The 19,404-nt window shown below is 38.3% G+C and overlaps 1 protein-coding gene across 1 annotated transcript in view; it reads left to right on the top strand.

The window, feature by feature from the left end:
* TNFRSF21 (TNF receptor superfamily member 21) overlaps nt 1-19,404 on the top strand; it is a 33,935-nt gene that overhangs the window by 4,544 nt on the left and 9,987 nt on the right. The window contains exons 2-4 of the mRNA XM_060785270.2: nt 5,743-6,397; nt 8,575-9,081; nt 13,052-13,317. Of these exons, the coding sequence (XP_060641253.2) occupies nt 5,743-6,397; nt 8,575-9,081; nt 13,052-13,317 (1,428 nt within the window). The remainder of the gene's footprint in view (nt 1-5,742; nt 6,398-8,574; nt 9,082-13,051; nt 13,318-19,404) is intronic.

Below are 19,404 nucleotides of genomic sequence, written 5' to 3'. Positions count from 1 at the left end.
GAATAGTGCACAGAAATGATTCAAAAGTAATGTCAAACTAAAGGCTGCCATCATGTTTTGCGATTTTGGATAGCAAACTTGTTTTCTTCAAATGCCATGAATAGTAGATAGTGATGATGATAATTATAATCATTATAGGGAAGGAATAATTGTGCAAAGTGAAAGGAGGATATGCCTGACTCTCAGACTTGTTGGTTTCTACCTAACCAGTCTAGGACTTAGAGAGGTAGACTATTAATCTATTGTCAGTTGTAGCATATACTTTTAAACAATACATTAACTGACCTTAAGATGTTTAGAGAACATTGAGTATTTTTCATGAGATTGTGTGGGGTCCACCAACCATTTCCCTTCTTAGTGTCCTCAAATAGCCCCTACAGCTCAGCAGTCTAGAGAGAGAAGCTGGCCAAAGAAGCTGTGACTCACTTGCTCCTGCATCTTTCTGCAAAGCCTGCTGACTCAGGTGAGAGCAGAATAGTCTCTCATGCCTGGCTCATGAAAATACAGCCTTTCAAGTTCTATGCACATAAAATGAAGAGAAATCTCATGCTTTTGTGAGAAGGGGGAGGCATGACTTCCAGGGAGGGAGGGGCATTATCTCCTAGCAACAGGATTTATTTACTCTTAATACAAACAATCTCTGTGTTGTATTATTGGCAGAACCCTATGTTTTCTCCATCTCTTTGTCTCTCTCTGCTTTACAGGGAAGCCTACAAACACGCACTGGTAATTGCATCTCCATTTCTAGTACAAATAACTGGAGCAGCCACCAAATAAGACTTTTTCCTGTGTAACTGTTGCTTGATGCCATAGGAGTGCCCTATCCAATAGTCTTTTCAGACTTGAGAACTCTTTTGTAAATGATCCTATGGTGGTAGGTAAACCACAAGGCACACACTCCACATCCCTGCTGTATTGAAGCCTCTCCCTGCCCCTTATCTTTCTACTTGTCATTTTTAAAACCTTCATTCTTGTCTTCTAATTGAGGATATTAATGTTGTTTCTCCATATATATTTCTATGTTTAAATGTTTCTAGAAATATATGAACCAATTCTAAGAGACGAAGACAATATTCTGACCTGACTAGAGATGGGTAAATCACTTTCCAGAAAGAACAACACTTGCAAGAATATTCAAAGACAGAATATTAAAAAAATGTTGTTCAAGGCATTTATTTATTGCCTCTACCATAGCCACAGACAATGTTCAGTTGGTAAAAAGAAAGATTAAAACATCAACCAGTTACTAGAGCCCAATTAAAGACAGTCCTAATAATGGTGGGGTTGTGATTTTGTAGTATAATGCTTCCTTTATATTTCAAGCTTGATAGGTTGCCACTCCCTCCTAAAAGTACGAAATTGGCAGGACAAGACAGTAGAAAAAGTACCAAACTAATCTGTGTACACTGGAATTAATTTCTTTTGACTGAGGAGTGCAGTCTTTTCAACTAAACCATTGTCAGGTGCACAAAAAGATGTCTAGTTAGGACTCTCAAAGAAATCTGCTTCTGTTCTCCATGGAATTGTTTTACTTCTCTTTACTTGGAAAAACAACATGTGTTTATAATCCATTGTCATACAAAACAGTTATATCTTAATTCTTTGTAGTCTCAATTTGTTAATCTTGTATCCCTTCGGAAAATGTAAGATTAGTGACTGAAAAGTAGTGGAGAACTAACCAGAATAGTTTCCTGGTCAACTTAGTTCCTATTCAAGAAGGGTTGGCTGTGGGGAAAGATTGGCAGTGTAGCAAACCTGCTCTCAAATGACTGCCTGACTGTTAGAACTGCAAACATCTGCAGAGCAGCAAGAAATATAGTAATACAGGCTTCTCCAGCCAGCAATGTAAGCAGCGAGCCTAGGACTGTTATTACAGAATTAGGAAAATATATTTGTGGCATTCTTGTGATATTTCATGTGTATTTCATAATTGTTGCTACTGTACTTTATTTTGAGATTTTATTTCTCTAAATTTTCTTTGACTCAGCAGTTTTAAGAGAATAAAGAAAAGGGAGTGTCAGAGCAGCAGGCAAATTAGGAAAATGCATAATGTAAATTGTTCTTTGCTTCATTTCAGCTATATGAGTTTTCCGGGAAATATAGAACTGGGAAATTTTCCAGTGTTTCAAATAATGTTTTATGATTTAACATGTATATTCAAACACAATAAAGTCCTTATGGAGAAACTATTTTATTGGAATATTTGTAACAATCCAAAGAGTACCAGCATTGTTTAGTTGGTTTTGAGTGTTGAACAGGGACTCTGTGAGACCAGAGTTTGAACCCTTGCTTGGCCATGAATATCCACTGGATAAACTTCAACAAGGAGGCAATGGAAACCCCTTTCTGAACAAACATTGCCAAAAAAACCTCAAGATAGATTTGACTTACTGACAGCATAGTTGAAAATAAAAGTACATAGCAGCACCAACATCAAAGAAAACAGCATATGTTTCCTTTAACGACAACCACAAAAAGCAACTGGATCTGAAAGAACACTATTTTTTTTAAAAAAAACAACAACAACACCACATGTCTAAAAGACAACTGCACCTGATACATAAACCCTTTGACTCCCATTTGGTTATATTCAACTCTTCATTGCAATACTTACCAACTCCATTGTTAATTGAGAAAAAGTTTATGGGTGTGTGAATATGCCACAAATTGTCTTGTCTATTTGTAACTATTGAAAAGCAAAATATTTTGTGATATAGAAGCAAGCTTAACAGTGAGTTAATTTGTTAAGACATTTTGTATGGAGAAGGAGCTCCTGGTGGTGCAGCGGGTTAAACCGCTGAGCTGCTGAACTTGCTGACTGAAAGGTTGGCGGTTCAAATTTGAGGAACAGGATGAGCTCCTGCTGTAAGCCCCAGCTTCTGTCAACCTACCAGTTTGAAAACACACAAATGTAAGTAGATCAGTGGGTACCGCTTCAACAGGAAGGTAATGGGGCTCCATGTAGTCACGCTGGGCACATGACCTAGGAGGTGTCTACTGACAACGCTGGCTCTTCAGTTTAGAAATGGAGATGAGCACCACCCCCCAGAGCTGGACACGACTAGACTTAAAGTCAAGGGGAAACCTTTACCTTTCTAGTAAAAGTTGAGTCTGTTTGTGTTTGAAAACTACAAGTTTGTATCCTATACGTACTCCATCTAACACAATTGCAGTATGATTTAGCAACTCCATGGGGTAAAAATGAATTAGTGTGTGTGAAAAATCTTCCACAGACAAATCTAGCAGAAGACTTTCTAGAATATTTTCTGGAAAATCTTCAACCCACATCTTGACTTGATCCAAGTATGAACCCCATTATAGGGGTGAAGTTGCATTATGTGTAAAGAGCAAGGTAGCTGGATTATTGTTTACCATCACAATCTGAAATCAATGAGAAAAGGCATTGGTTCATCAATCTTTATTCATACAAGAGCTGATTGTAATAATTTGAAACTAGGCATCACATGAGAGGACATGCTGTGAGTACCAGCTTTGAGGTAGAAAAGATAATAAATAACTTATAAAGGTTAAACGTTTGACTTCCAACAAATTGATTGATATCCCATCCCCAACATGAAACTGGTATCAGACTTTATTATTTTGTGTGTTTGTAGAGTTCTGTGAGGGAACAGATTGTGTCAGATAAAAAGCAATGTCTATTATGTGCTTTGCCCTAGTAGAGCTGTAGCACATTGTTTTTGCTTAAAATGCTGTTTCCCAACCTATTTTACCTCACAGAGTTACTAAATTGTTCAGTGCATTAGTTCAATACAAACCTCCTCTGTTGGGTTACAGCAACATTTTGTTTCCAGCTGTTGCCTAGCAATAGTTTTGGAGTTAAGACCCTTGGGAGGTAGATGAGAGGACTTGCTTTATTTAGTAGTGTTGTTCAAGGCCTTTTTTCGATCAGCGTTTCTTAAAATGTGGGCCAAGGACTTAGCTCATTTTAAGGAGAATTGCAGTGCTGCAACAACCTATTTTTCCCAGCAACCAAGGGAACTAGGGGAACTGATTAGTGGTGGTAGTTGAAGGTTACAGGTGGACAGAGAAAGCCAGAAGTGATAGATATAAGACTATTTTGAGGGTCATGTACAGGTTGAGTCTCTCTTATCCAAAATGCTGAGATGTTTTAGGTTTAGATTTGGGACGAGGGGAGAGATTTTGGAATACCTGTAAAAAGAAGATACAGTCATGGTTTCCCTCAAAGGTGGAGGTACAGTTTGATCAGTTTTGAGGGCTGTATAATTTTGCTTGAAGGGTTGCTTATATCAGAATAAAGGCTATTCTGATTTTTTTGAGGCCGGGTATGCTCACCTGCACAAAATAAAATATCCAAGTTGACCTATAATATCTCCAGAATCAATATCTTTAGTTAAAGTAACTGAACTATAGGGCTCCTACAAGGAAAAGCACTGCGTCAACAAGTCAAACTATTTCCAATTTGATACTCTTATAAAATTAATTGACAACTGATAGTATCAAAATCTGTCTCCTGAAGAGTCGAACCAACCAAAATAGATCCCAAGGATCTCAATAGCAAATCCTAAAAGCAGAAGATTTGAGAATCTCTGGTTTGGAATGTGGTGTTAATTTTCCCTAGAATATAGATTCAGGATCTGTTCAGGCCACAAGTTTGGTTATCTTTTTTTTGTCTCCCATAGACCTTTTTTTTATTTAAAAGAAAGTTTATGTATTGAAGACACTTTGGATTTTTCCCAGAAAGATATAGTAAGCGAACAGTTAAAAGAGGGGAATTTTTCTGTGTCTATTCATTACTGTTGAGTGACTATTTTAGATGCAATAGAGAAAATCCAAAAGGACAAATTTTTGATGATGATGATAATAATAATAACAACAACAACAACAACTTTATTCTTATATCCCACCACTATCTCCCCAAAGGGATTCGGGGCAGCTTACAGATAGTACAAAGTGCCTTAAAACAAACATTAAAAAGACAAGGGAGGACTCTGTTGCTAGTGTCTTGCAAAATGGTATAGATGTGTTAATAAGGTCTATTCCAGTTCTGAGCTTAGCAGCTTTAGTACTAAGGCTACTATGTTTATGTATGTATCTTCAAGCCATCATGTTGAGTTATCCAGGTATATTGGAATTCATTAGAGTTTTTGGAGGGTTGTCAGAAGCAGCATAAAAGGAAGACCAGAAAAATAGGAAGGCCATGAAAAGAAACATTAGTATTAGGGGAAATCCATCTCTTTATTGTTAGACAGACTAATCTGGAAGATGGAGTGGAGTTATATTGACAGAGAAAAAGAGAGAGAATGGAAGGGGAAGAGAAAATGGCTTTTTTGAGACCGGTGTCAGAGCAGAAGAAACAACAATAAAATAATGGAAAAGAAGGTGGAAGGAATTTGTGTTGCAATGGAATAGGGCTGGGTGGGGGGAAGAGTGTGATTTGTTTTGAGGCTTAGGCCCTCATCTGCCATCGTTCTTTTTGGACCTGAAAACAAGTCTCCCCCTTCCCTACTCTCAATTGCTATACCTGGAAGCATTTTGAACCTTGTTTAACCCCTTGTAGATTGGTCCATAGGCAAGAGATGTCGATAACACAAAAGATCTGAACTGAATTAGCTGTTATTATTTATTATTATTTATTTATTTCAGACTTTTATATCCCGTCCTATCTCAACCTCTGCAGAGGGACTCAGGATGGCTGCTGGCTAATAAGTAGATTTGTCATGTATGATTTGTATTTGATCTAAATTTGTACATCTTTTTCAGGGGTTTCTGTTCCTTGGTACCATTGACGCCCAGTCAGAGTTGACATCTGAACAGAATGCCATAAACCTCTCTTCTGGCACATACAGCCACTATGACCGTGCCACTGATACACAGCTGACTTGCGACAAGTGTCCTGCGGGAACTTATGTATTTAAGCACTGTACAATGACAACCTTAAGAGAGTGCAACCCTTGTTCCAGTGGGACCTTCACCAAGCATGAAAATGGGATAGAGAGATGTCATGTGTGCAGAAACCCTTGTGTGTTGCCGATGGTTGAAAGAACACATTGCACTGCTTTGACTGACCGTGAATGCACCTGTCCAGCTGGTCAATTTCTCAATGGCACCACCTGCACCCCTTACTCAGTGTGCCAAGTTGGATGGGGCTTAAAAAAGAAAGGAACTCAAACTGAAGACATCAAGTGCAAACCATGCCCTAGTGGCACTTTCTCTGCTGTGCCTTCTAGTGTATTGAGATGCAAAGCATTCACAAACTGCTTACAAAAAAATATGGAGCTTATAAAGCCAGGAACAAAAGAGAGAGACAACATCTGTGGACTTCGGTCAGGTTTCCAGAATGCAGCTGGACTTCTGTCCAGTCCAGAAACAGATGAACAACAAAACAAGATTTACTCTACTACTCTTCTTTCCAAAGGTGAGTATAGAGCATTGGCAAAAAGTGGTGCTGGAGCACATGATACTGTCATAGGTGTCAATTCTGAAGTTTGAAGGATGGGCCTTGCAAAGTAACAACTGCAATTGGATTTCTTTCTAAAGAGAAGACTGTTAGGTTCCACCTCAATTTGCCTGAGACTCTTTCTCCTCAGCCTGTCAATGAGACAATTTTGACACCTGTGGTCAGGGTTTTTTTCTACCTGTTTTATTCCTCTGTATATTTAGCATAGAATGATAAATCCAATTAAAATTAAACTACCACTGATATCCACATGTAAAGATGTTACATTTAAAGTCCTTTGAACACTATTTTGAGAGTACATTTAATTTAATTTAGTGGCATTTTTATATAGATCTGCATACGGTTGCAATGTTAGAATCAAATAGAAATTGCTGTGATGGCAACACTGTATGCTAGCTTTCCCCAATCATTTCTCCTCTTGATGTCCTGTCAATCTGGCAATGGGGTCAGGAGGACACCAAGGGATATGTTAGTCTACTCACTTTCCCCACCTGTTTGTTTTCAGAAGGATGAGGAGTATAGTCTCGAATTAAGTCGGGGGATGATTTTAATTGCTTTTGAATTTTTAATACACATTATATATGTACACATGCTATTGCTCCTTTCTCCCTCATCTGTTTACTTTCATGATTTTAAGTAATTGTAATACTAATAATAGCTGATGATCTGTCTTTAAAATAGTAATACCTTCAGAATGTGTATATGCTCACAGTATCTCTTTAGTATTGGAGATCTATACCTCATTATTAAATATTTGTTCTTTCCCCAATTGCCACTTAAGTTACTTTTGTAACCCACATCCTCACCATTTAGGTCATCAGCATGACTTAGAAGGTTGTTTGAGTAATGATGCCCCACATCTCACCAGTGTATTCTTCCATAGTACAGCTTCCCTTATTTGCTGGATGATATCTGCTTAGTCTATCTGTCTGTCTTCCAGTGATAAAGCAGAAAGGTCTTTCATCCATAGAATGGAGTACACACACTCTTAACTAGGGAGTGAGGTGGGATCTTCTGTCTTGGCCTGGAGGTCAAAGACTTCAAGCCACAAGATTCCTGTAGGCCCAACAGAAACTGTTTTTTACAATGCTTAATCAGGAGCATAGGCAATTTATTTTATAACATTCTAAGAGCAAATAATTTCAAACTAACCAATACGGGGTGGCCAAAAAGTTGCATTATCATTTAATTACTGAATACCTTTTAAATATTCATTTAGTTTAAAGAACATTTCTGTAAATGGCAATATAACATTTGGGATTTTTAAAAAGTCTAATTATGAAAGATGGCATCACACAAAGGACTTTCAATTGCCACCTCACAACCATGTGAGAACCACTGCTTTAGACAGTCCCACAGGGAAAAAAATGGGATTGTTAAATCAAGATAATTTGCTGGCCAGTTGAAATCTATGTTTCTTGAAATTATTCTTTCTCAGACATCTCTCTCAGGAGCTGCATAGACTCTATGCTGTTCATATGTAGAATTCTATTTTGAAAATCAATTTATGTTTAATGAATTGTGCTAAATTTCTCCATATCAAATTCCTAAGGGTTGAAATTTTCATATCTAGAAGAAAAATACAATTATGCTGAAGATTGTTTTTGAATTTTTAGATTGTGTTAGCAGACAAATGTCCAAACACTTGTCACTTTTTATATATTTTTCCTCATGATCTAAAACTCTGACATTCACTAATTTTGAGATTGGTTTGATCTCTACTTCTGTGTTTCATATGAATATGTTCTCCTTTTTATAAATACTGGTAGTTAACAATCTGTCAGATTCCTTGTGTCAGGATATGTGTATGATAAATAAGAATTTGATTGTGATATCCCAACTGCTGATAGAAATTGTGGCCACCCTGTTTTTGCAGCACTGCCTGACAGTTCAGGCTTCTCCTGAACTCTGTATACCACAGAAATAATATGTATATACACCACAAAGAGCTGGAGCTACTATGCTTCCTATGTTTATATGCACTCAGTAGCTCCATAACACAACCTTAATTGCCTCTTTAAACCACATGCTTTAATAGCCAGTAAGATTTAAGGCCATATGGACTAGAATTATACTGAGAGCTCATAGTTTCACTGCCTTCTGTTTCTTGTCTAATACTGTATTTGCTCTATTAGGTGTGAACTCTTCAGCTTCCAACATTGCTGCTGCTCCTTCCCCAAGCATATACGCAGATGCGATGGCACCAACAGTTACTTACAATGACACCTCAAAGAATGAAACAGCACCTGCCAATATGACAGCTTTGCAGGATCCCAAGCGTTTAAACCACCAGCAGATCCATTACCACAAGCACCCCCCTTCCATCCTAAAAGAACTGCCAGCACTGGAAATGAGTAGCAGTGTAAAATCCAGCATTCCATATAAGCCCCCTAAAAGAGGGTCCCCAAGGCAGGCAAGTCATAAGCATTTTGATATCAATGAGCACTTGCCATGGATGATTGTTCTCCTGTTGCTTCTCGTTCTGGTGGTCATAGTTGTGTGTAGTGTCCGGAAGAGTTCACGAACTCTAAAGAAAGGACCAAGGCAAGACCCCAATGCAATTGTGGAAAAGGCTGTTTTGAGAAAATCTACTACCCCAATCTCAAACAAGGAGAAATGGATCTACTATTGCAATGGACATGGTGAGTAACTGTGGTCAAAAGATTTCCAGAGAATTCTGTTCACAACTGAACTTAGTTCTTGTATATAACGTAAAAGGGCCATGCTATGATGATTTCAAGCCAGCTTTATTGTAGTGCTAGTGTTTGTATCGAAGGTTCCATAGGACTTTTTCTTTTTTGCAAAACTGTCATGGGATTTATTATCTTGTCTGTCTTCATAATAGCTTGGGATCCTTCATGAAACAGCTGAAGAGGGTTTCTTTTCCTTTTCAAAGTTTTCCAACTTGGATGACAAGGCACTCTTGAATATTAGAAATGAGACATGTTAGTCTGGAACGTTAAAAATGCTGCATCTTTTAAATTATCCTATTCTAATTATACATCAGTTAACAAACCCTCTGGTAAAAGAATCTCCTTTTTACAAAGTAATCATACTTTTCCTCATCCTTTGTCTATGTCAAAGGGTTTTTGGCAGCATCAGCACATGCAGCATGGTGAAAGAAGGCAGGTAGAGAAGCACAGATTTTTAGCGTTGCATTGTAGCAGTATGTTTGCATTCAACAATGCAGTGAAGCTTAAGGGTTGAAAATAAATGTTCTACTCTAGCCATACCTACTGTATCCATGTGTGCCTGCCTGCAACAGGCAAAATAAACACTGGATGTGCTTTGGAGGAAGTTTTCAGATGATCTCTAGAAAGTTTCAGTGTTTTCATTTACTTTTGCAAGGCTTACCTGACTTGGTTGTTTGATTTTATGTGTCGGTATTGATAGTTTTGGATATGAAACTCGCTAAAAGCTCTTTTTCATCCTTGTGACTCACAAAAATGGGTCATCTGTGCCTGCACAGTATTTCTCTCAGTCTAATTTGCTTTCTGCCTAAAGTCTCAGTTTCTTTTTGTCTGTCTCAGCAGTAGCATAGTTAGAAAGCATTTGCAAATGTCATTTCAGTTTGATTTTTCTTGAAACAGTACAAATTGGTTTGGTTTCTCCCTCTTCTTTTAGTGTTTTGCTTTGTTTATTCCTCAGATAGTTTTTCATCTTACATGCATCTTGGCTTCAACTGTGTTTCTGGTCCTGAACTTAGATTGGATAGGCCTTGGCTGATCCATTTTACTATTCATCATCCTTTAAATGCTGTACTTCTTATGGAAGGAGAGTAACTAAAAAGGACAGCCGGGGCATAACATTGGAGTGTGCTCTCACCTTTAATCCACAGGACAACAGGAGCCATACTGCCAATTGTAGACTCTCCTTTAGAAGAATCATCTTAGGGTAGAGGAATACATCTGTCATTCAGACTTTCCTCATTGAACTCCCAGTATAAAGTATCTTTGTAGACCCCAATATCTGGCTATTCCACGCACGTAGCACTGAAGTATTCCTTACTAAAAGCTTCCTCATTCTCTCTAGGTGGTATTCAGTGGAATGGCCAGCTTCAAAACTTGCTGTTCATATTCAAAAAAGAGAAAGAGAGCTAAGGATACTGAATCTTCCTGACTTTCTGCTATTAATTTCTGTGTCTTACTCCTCCATGAACCAAGGGGGATCCCATTTCCTGTCTAGTGAAGCCAAGGTGTTCTCTGTTCCAAAGCAGATTGCTTCAGCCAATCTGGAGCAGGCGGTTTTGAGCTTCCACTCAGATGTTTTCCAGTTAATAATGAGTTGACCTGTTTGCATGGCTGGTCAATCATAAAGTCCCCAAACTCCTGTTGAAGGTCTGTACAAAGGAGGGGGTATCTTCCACTTCCATTGAGATCAAACCTGCTTTCCATGGAGCAAAGTACTCCATCTGGACCTGTACTGGCCCCTGCTTTACACCTGACTATTGAGAAGCACATGTTTCAAAGACTTAGATACTCTAACAATTTTGACATTGAGATAAACATCCACCAACAGAGTGTCTGAGTATATCTTTTGAGTAGCTGCTTGTGTAAATGTAAGAAGTAGAACTTCCTTGCAGTTTCTGTTCCTTGCTCCTGGAGTTCCTCCAAGAATGAGTAGAAAGAGGATTAAAACCCAGTACAGTCAAGAGGTGGGTTGCCACTACACTATCACATCCATCCTATTAAAGATTGTGAATAGCACTGGGCCCAGGACACCTGATTAGTTTCTTGGTCAGCTTTTAGTATGGCCATTTAATCAACTCCAAATCCACTTAATAGTAGCATCAATGACAACGTAATAGAGAACTTCCTTATCAAAATTGCAGATGACACCAAATTGGGGGCGGGGGGATAGCTAATATTTCAGAGAACTTGATCAAAAATCTAAAATGGCCATAACTGATTGGAGAGCTGGGCCAAAACTATCAAAATTAATGTCAACAAGTAGAAACGTAAGGTCTTTCACTTAGACAGAAAACATGAGATTTTTAGATATGGAATGGGTGACATCTGGCTTGACAACAGTATGTGTCAAATGGACCCAGGAGCCTTGATAGATCACAAGCTGAAGATTCAACAGCTAAAAACCCATTGTGTTTCTAGGCTGCATCAATAAGAGGAGTACACCTCAAAGGAAGTAATAGTCTCACTCTTTTCTGCTTTGGCCAGACAATATCTGGAGTACTGTATCATTTTTGGCAACTGTAATTCAAAAGGATATGTTCAGGCTAGAATGTGTCACAAGAAGGATGCCCAGAATGGTTAAAGGTCTAAAAATCATGCATCCCTGTGAGGAATGGATTAGAAAGAAGAGAAGATTCAGAGGTGCTAGTGACTAAAGCAGACTTTTACATATTTTGTATCAAAAGCATTGCATATTGTAAAGCAATGATTTTGGGTTGGAAATACAGAGTGAGGCAGCAAAACTTCATTTTTTAAAATGCGTGCCATTCAGTTGGTTGAAGACATAGCGGAGCGCTAGTGGTCTCATTCGAGAGGCCGGAGTATAAAGTTTTGTCATGACACAGTTTAGTCGCCATCATGCGTTGGAACAGTGAGGAGCGTGCTTTTGCCGTTGAGGCCTACTTTTCGAGCAGATTTGGAGTGGCCGGCCCGCTCTCCAGATTTGGCCCCTTGTGATTTTTTTCTATGGGTTTTTTTTTAAATCCCGTGTTTCTGTGAACCGTTCAAGGATCCTACAAGATTTGAAGACCAACATCTAGGAAGAAATTGCCAACATAATGCCTGCTATACAGGCAAGAGTAATGACAAATGCCAGAAATCGGTTTACTCAGTGTATGGAGAAAGGAGAATGGGGGTCGTCATTTACCTAATTTGATCTTCAAAACTACGTAAAACAAAACTTTAGGTATGCACCTACATTATTAAAAAAATCTGATTCATACAATGGGTTTTATTAAGTTTTGAAAAAAGGAAGTTATGCTGCCTCACCCTGTATTAGGTGTTTACAAGAAATAATGCCCAGGGAATGCCAAACTATATTTATTCAGTCTTTGGAGAGGCTGTTTCCGTGTCCCCTTATTACTTCCCTTTTCTTGGAAACTACAGGTCTATTAATGCAGGTTAAAATATTACTTGCTTTATCTGCTTCTGCATCACACTGTTGAGTTATGTTCAGCATGTGACCAATAATACTATGATTCTTCTGACATGTACTGCTGCTAAGGCAAGTGACCTCCACCCTTAAAATAGCTAAAGTTTGAGAGCTATAGAAAATAAACCAAGGTTGCTTAGCCCAATGGTTCATTTAATAAACATATCCATATTGCATGGGGAAGTGATGCCTTCACAGTCTGGAAAAGTTACAGGTAGCATCCCACATGCAGCATATGGAATAGACCTTTGGAGAAGTGGTTTGGGCATCCTCTGTTCAGCATTAAAAATCTGAGGAATTCATGTTTGCTATTCAGTTAATCTTTTAGTCAAAGAAATATCAAGATGGAAGAATTACCTTTGAAACACCATGTGGGGAATTCAGATTACAATACTACATAGTTTGAGTATATTTTGTAAGCATTTGACCTTTGGGAAAGCACAGGGGTGCAGTTTATTTGTGTATTTCATCTATAGTTCTTTTATCAAATAGGAATTGATATTCTGAAGCTGGTGGCAGCTCAGATTGGAAGCCAGTGGCAGGATATCTATCAATTCCTGTGCAATGCAAGCGAGCGGGAGGTGGCTGCTTTTGCCAATGGATACTCTGCAGATCATGAGAGGGCCTATGCTGCATTACAGCACTGGACCATCAGAGGCCCTGAAGCCAGCCTCGCCCAGCTGATCAGTGCCCTCCGCCAGCACAGGCGCACTGATGTGGTGGAGAAGATCAGGGGGCTGATGGAGGATACGATACAGGTAATGATTCATACATTAATTGATATGTGAATTATGTTTAATGTCTCTGTTGCTTGCATTCTATTACAGGCATATTACCTGAAGCACGAGAGTATAATAAAACTTGCTTTATTGTGAAAGAGCTATTCCCCAATGAATGTTGGTGTATTTTCACTCACCTCTTTGTGTTTATAATGAGCTCATGAAATTATGAATAAGTGGATCACTCCTCATGTTTGTGAAGAAATACGGTGCAGATATCTGTAAATGTCTTGTTCTTTGCCAGTCACTGAAGTTACATCCTTGTACTTGTTACAGTTACCATACTGGATAGTACTACTAATAAAACACAGGGAAGGTGGAAAAAGTAGAGAAACAGTAACTATCTTTTTAACCTTTTTCCAGTCTTGGCTACATCTGTTAATATGCCCTCTCTCCTGTTTCCCATCTTTTGCTGCTTTCGTAACAAAGAAGGAAAGCTGGGATGATACCATTAGTTATCAATGAAATCTGAGTGCATAAGGAAGATTAAGGTTACTCTGAATAATTGGCCAGTTCAAAGCCGGGTTAAACTGGGAAGGAGGGCTTTACAATCATATCTACCAATCTTGGTATTATAGCGACACTTATTACAACATGCTTTTGGTAGTACTGAGTAGCTATTCATTTGTTATTCTGGAGTAACAAAAGATTCAGCAGAAGTGCTTTTCTGCTTATTTTACCAAATCTGTCTCACCTCTGCTACTGTTACAGGAAGTAGGACTGTTTTATTTTTAAATGCCCTCTCTGGCATTCACAGTTTTTGTTTATTGAAAATCTGCTGTCTCAAAAGGCTCTACCCTTGAAGTTGTTGTCTGTATGGCAACGGTTTCACTTTTTCTGGTGATTCTTTGCAGAGTTTTGCTCTCTTTTCCTCTTTGCTTTTATGGATATGCTTTGGAAGAAGTTGCAATATTTCACATCAAGCTAATAATATAATTGTCCAGAGTGTTTGTTTATACTGGGATAGCTCTGTTGTTTTTTGTGGCCTGAAATTCACTTTCCCTGGTTTTGGTGGGTTCAAGATTCTCAGGTGTAACTTTATCGTAACCATCTGCTCATCAGGCATGGTTTCTGGTTTCTTTAAATAATGAATAGCTTTGTCCTACAGTGTTATGTGTTACACTTAGTCTAATTTTAAGTATCAGAAAGGGAAAGACATTTTCCATTCTTCCCTTAATCATGTGACATATACGTTTGCAAGCTCAACAGACAAAGCTATAGAAATGTTTGCATTACAGACTTGTCAACAAGCTTCATGTTCCATTGCCATATCTAGATGTGTGTCATCACACTGTCTCTCTGTACGTTTTGGTTCTGTAACTGAGCGTCAAACAGTTCTAGTCTAAATACTAACTTTTGTTTGTTTATTTCACAAATAGTGCGGGGATTTCAGATCAGGTCAGCACCACACAGTATTGGCAAAGGGTTTAAGCTCCAAGTTTCTGATGTCATGGACATGAACCTTCTCAGGAACTCTGTTTTTTTCCAGATTAAAAATACAATACAGTCAAGGCCAAAACTATATAGCAAAGGTGTAATCTGTATTTTGGCTCTTAGCATTTTTATAGAACTTGGTGATGACTGTAGACCAGTGGTTCTCAATCTGTGGGTCCCCAGATATTTGGTCTTCAACTCCCAGAAATCCTAACAGCTGGTAAACTGTCTGGGATTTCTAGGAGTTGTAGGCCAAAACACCTGGGGACCCACAAGTTGAGAACCACTGCTGTAGACTTTGTTTGGTATGTTCACTAAAATATCAACATTTCTTAGTGGTAGATCAGGAAAGGAAGTGACTAGCCCTTCTGGTTTCAGTACTGTGCTTTCATTGTGTCAGCTGAAGATAGAGCAGTGGTTCCCAACCTGTGGTCCGTGGTCCACCTGTGGTCCGCAAAAACTAAAATATGGTACACAGCCTCACCATTACTACACCGTTGCAATGAGAGCAACTGGTCTTGCAAAACCTTCTTAAGGTGCCGAGTCTTATTAAATATTGTTTTCTGTGGGAAAGCAGATGGAGACTACTGGATGGGATATGTTCTGAATCAGAAACTAGAGCTGATGTTGTCTATCCAATGCGATTTTTTGAATCAGCATCCCAAATAACAAAACCAAATCTAAAGATGATCAAAAACTGATTCGTAACTCTTTTGGTACTAATGTTGGAGAGTGGTCCCTGATCAAGTGGTCCCTGGTCAAAAAAAGGTTGGGAACCACTGAGATAGAGAGATAAAATTGTATACATTTTATATCGGTCACATGGTTAACCTTCAATACTTTTCCCCTTCCTGTGATGGCAAGGAGAAACATTTTACAGAACAAGAGTGTGAATGTTTTTGCAGATTGCAAAACTTGCATTTCCTTAAAACAGAAATGTAATGGAGCACATTCATGCAGCTTTGGTTCTGACAGATGCATTTCTTGTATGATACTTTTATGTAGCTGTTCTGGTGGTTAAGCAGCAACATTTATTTTACAAGAGCTATTAATCTAATAGAGATTTGCTGCACTGTACCTGAGGAATATTATAGTTTGGAATGGATTTGTCACTGCGGTGCCTCAGTGAAGAATTCTGGTGAAGGTGCAGAACCATGCAAGATATTCATGTCAGTCATTGGCTTGAAAGAGAATCAGTGGGCCTTGTACCTCCTCTGAACCATCACTTGTCTAAACCCATTCATTCCAGATCTATATCATTGCCTGGTTCTTTGACACTTTGGGGGAGTCAGCTGCATTGCATGACAGCTCTCCAGTGTTTTGTTTGCAGTAGATGCATAATCAGCAGATTTTTTTTCTTGTGCAATCTGGCTTCTGGTCATTATTACTGCATGACTGTCATAACTGAAGAAAACAAACCGTTTAATGCAGCTGGCTGGCTGACTGACTTAATCTTTGTAGAGCAATATTAAAAAATCCCACTGCTTAGATAGCTGTTTTTGGCTGGTTTTTTTTTTATCTTAACATTTTAATATGTATTTCAGTTCCAGACATCAGTTTCTTAAAGCAGCTTACAAAAATTACTGTTAACCGTTAACAGACAGATTTTACACATTGTCTTCACACAGTTGTAAAAAACAACAATCGACACTAGTTTAAAATTCCCAATCCTTTTTATTTTTCAAATAGGTGAGCTAGTCAGTCTGCTGAAATTCTAAAATAAGCTTTTGGCAGCATTCTTAAAAGCTCAAAAAGCCATATGGAACAGGTTTCCCTTGGAGGACCAGACCACCGAGAGTCTTAAAATCTGAGTGGTTCCTGGTGCCTGCAGAATTGTAATTGGAAATATTACTATATCCCTCTTGTAACCTGACATTAAGACCTTTATGTGATACTGTAGTGTGTGAAAAATACAGCAAGTTGAGGAAGAAACAGATGTAAAGGGACAGGGATCCAGGAAAACCATCAGTTTGTGGATATTTGTGGAGGTTATATAAATGAAGGATCTGAAGAAGGATGCACATAGTGTTAGCCCAAAAGGTAAGCCTGATCAGGCAAAATTTCATGAAGCCAACAAGTAGTTCATTCTGCCTTTGACATGGTGGAAGAGATTAAGCTCAAAATAAATGATTACCTTTTTTGTTTTCCTGTTGTCTTCTTTTTAATTTTTATTCTTTCCCCTCTCATAAATTGTCAAAATGATAGACTTCTTAGAATTCATTAGTTTATAATTACATTTGTAACAAAAAGTTAAAACATTTGAGAATATATGTATCGAGAGTGAGAGAGCATTTTTTCATTTCCCTCCACATACTGCTTTCTTGTTTACATCTTAAACTAGCAAAGGTAGTGTGCAGCGCAGAGAAATGAGTGACTGATGGCCACTTTTGAAAAAATACCTGTATTCTCCTGGGAGACAGAATAAGGGATTTGCAAGTATTTTTAAAGACATGAGAAGCAATGTGTATTTTGATTCTTATAATATTCTATTGTGTCTGGACCTCTTAATAATTGTATTGTGATCCCGACTGGCAGACTTGTGTTATCACACGAATATCTGGATTGCTGCTGGAGTATGAGTTAGGTCCAGTGTTTTTGCCTGCCTTGCTCCCAACTTGCCTTTACTTTTTTCTCTCTAATGCGTGGTATTGGGCAGCTGCCATTTTGATTTCCTACAGCTTCACTTAGTCAGAAATAGTGTAGGAATGATTAGCCAAAAAGTCTTTGAATACCACCTTTGCTACAACTATAAAAGCCATTTTAGAGACAAAGACAGAACCAGGCCCACCTTCAGAATACGCCTTCAAATAAGGAGATGGATCTGAAAGATTATCATAACAAATCGAGACATTTTGTTCATTTCTTCTTTATTACTTTGTCAATGACATATTTCCATTCTCACATTGTTGGAAGATCCAGCATGCTTGGTGAACTCAACATGTGATCATATTCCTGTTAACAACATTGTTTTAAAAAGTAAATTCCTTGTAAATATCGTATTTGGCACAAATAAAAGAGAAGACAGAGCATCAAGCTGGACAATTAAAAGCCCATGAAAATTGGTTATATTTGTGAAGCAGCCTCACTTTAACACAAATTCTCTGCATGGCTGAATGGTTAAATATGGCCTCCTGTGTGTGCATGATTGTCTCAAACAACTGTGTCAGCTGGAAAGCTGTCTCTCCTCCTTTTATTTAACAAGACTGCAGTCATCCATTACTAGCAGTGGAGAGTCTGTGTTATATTAGAAAATAGCAGAATTAGGTCACTAATCTCAAGCATTAGCTGAGTTTAAGACTTTTCTGTCTTCTCCACACAGAATTTTAATAGGTTCTTGGAGTACAGAGAGTTTTGATGTGTGATTACTTTGTCTTCTAGCTCATCAAGAACAGTACTGTATACCCTTGTGTGTAAGTCAACCTTATGCATAAATTAAGAGCAGTTTTGGAGACTGAAATTATGGATTTTAAAATTGTTTTACTGTATAAAATTAATTTAGGATGCATCAACCAACATCACATAGCTAAGCAAGACATAAGAAGAAAGTGAACAATATTAATACCTGAACAAATCCAATCTCTCCCCCCACCCGCCAGCATAGTTACAAAAACTACTTCCTGTAGTTGCCCCTCCCCCCCTTCCTACTTTAAAAATATGATTTCCCAATTGTCAGGAAAACATATAGTTTTATACTTTGTTGATGTCTTACACCAGGGGTCCTCAGACTTTCTAAGCAGAGGGCTGGTTCATGGTCCCTCAAACTGTTTGGGGGGGGGGGGGGGCTGGACTATTGTTAGTATAAAATAGAATGTAAGGCATTGTCCTAAACTACATTTCCCAGAATTCTCCTTGCATCAGAAAGCCCCAGTGAGGTATGGGAGAGCTATTGGCTGTGGAACTCCCTCCCCAATGACACCAGACAGGCGCCATACTTCCTGGTTTTTAGAAAGAAACTTAAGACCTGGCTTTTTACGCAGGCGTTTGGTGAATAGGAAACTACAGAATGAAATTTCAACAGCTTGAATAATGGGCTATGGATTTTGGAAAAAGATTTGGACATGAGATCATGACTCAGAGTTTTATATGTGGTTTTAATCTGATAGATTTTTATAATTGCTTATATTCTTGGATTGTTTATATTTTTATGAGATGTGTTTTATTCTTTACCTGTGCGGCATTGAATTTTTGCCGGATTTGTAATCCTCTTTGAGTCCCTTCTCAGGTCGAGAAAAGCAGGGGTAGAAATGATGTAAATAAATAAATAATAAATATTGTTCATCTGTATCAGCAGCCAGCCACAAAGTTTAGAGTTTCAATAAATAATTGAATCTGCAAAGAGGACTGATAGTAAATCTTTTCTGGACTGGGAGGAAAATCCTTAAGTTCTATGGTATGTTGTGGTCATACAGAGACATTTAAAAAAGGTTTTTGTCAAAACTTTAAAGATTCCCCAAAAATCAGTGGCTGAGTAAAACATTTTGAAACTTGGGTGGGCTGGCTTAGAATGGTAAATAAGTGCTACAATTGTAGCACGTTTCATCGCAATAGCCCTAAAACTGAGAAAGGAAAGAGCACAGTTAGTGTCTCCATTGGCATAAATGGGCGAATAACTTTATGAAAAACTAATGACAT

The sequence above is a fragment of the Anolis sagrei genome, chromosome 1 (assembly GCF_037176765.1).
Source record: "Anolis sagrei isolate rAnoSag1 chromosome 1, rAnoSag1.mat, whole genome shotgun sequence".
NCBI classification, from domain to species: domain Eukaryota; kingdom Metazoa; phylum Chordata; class Lepidosauria; order Squamata; family Dactyloidae; genus Anolis; species Anolis sagrei.
This window is presented reverse-complemented; position numbering and strand designations above follow the sequence as displayed.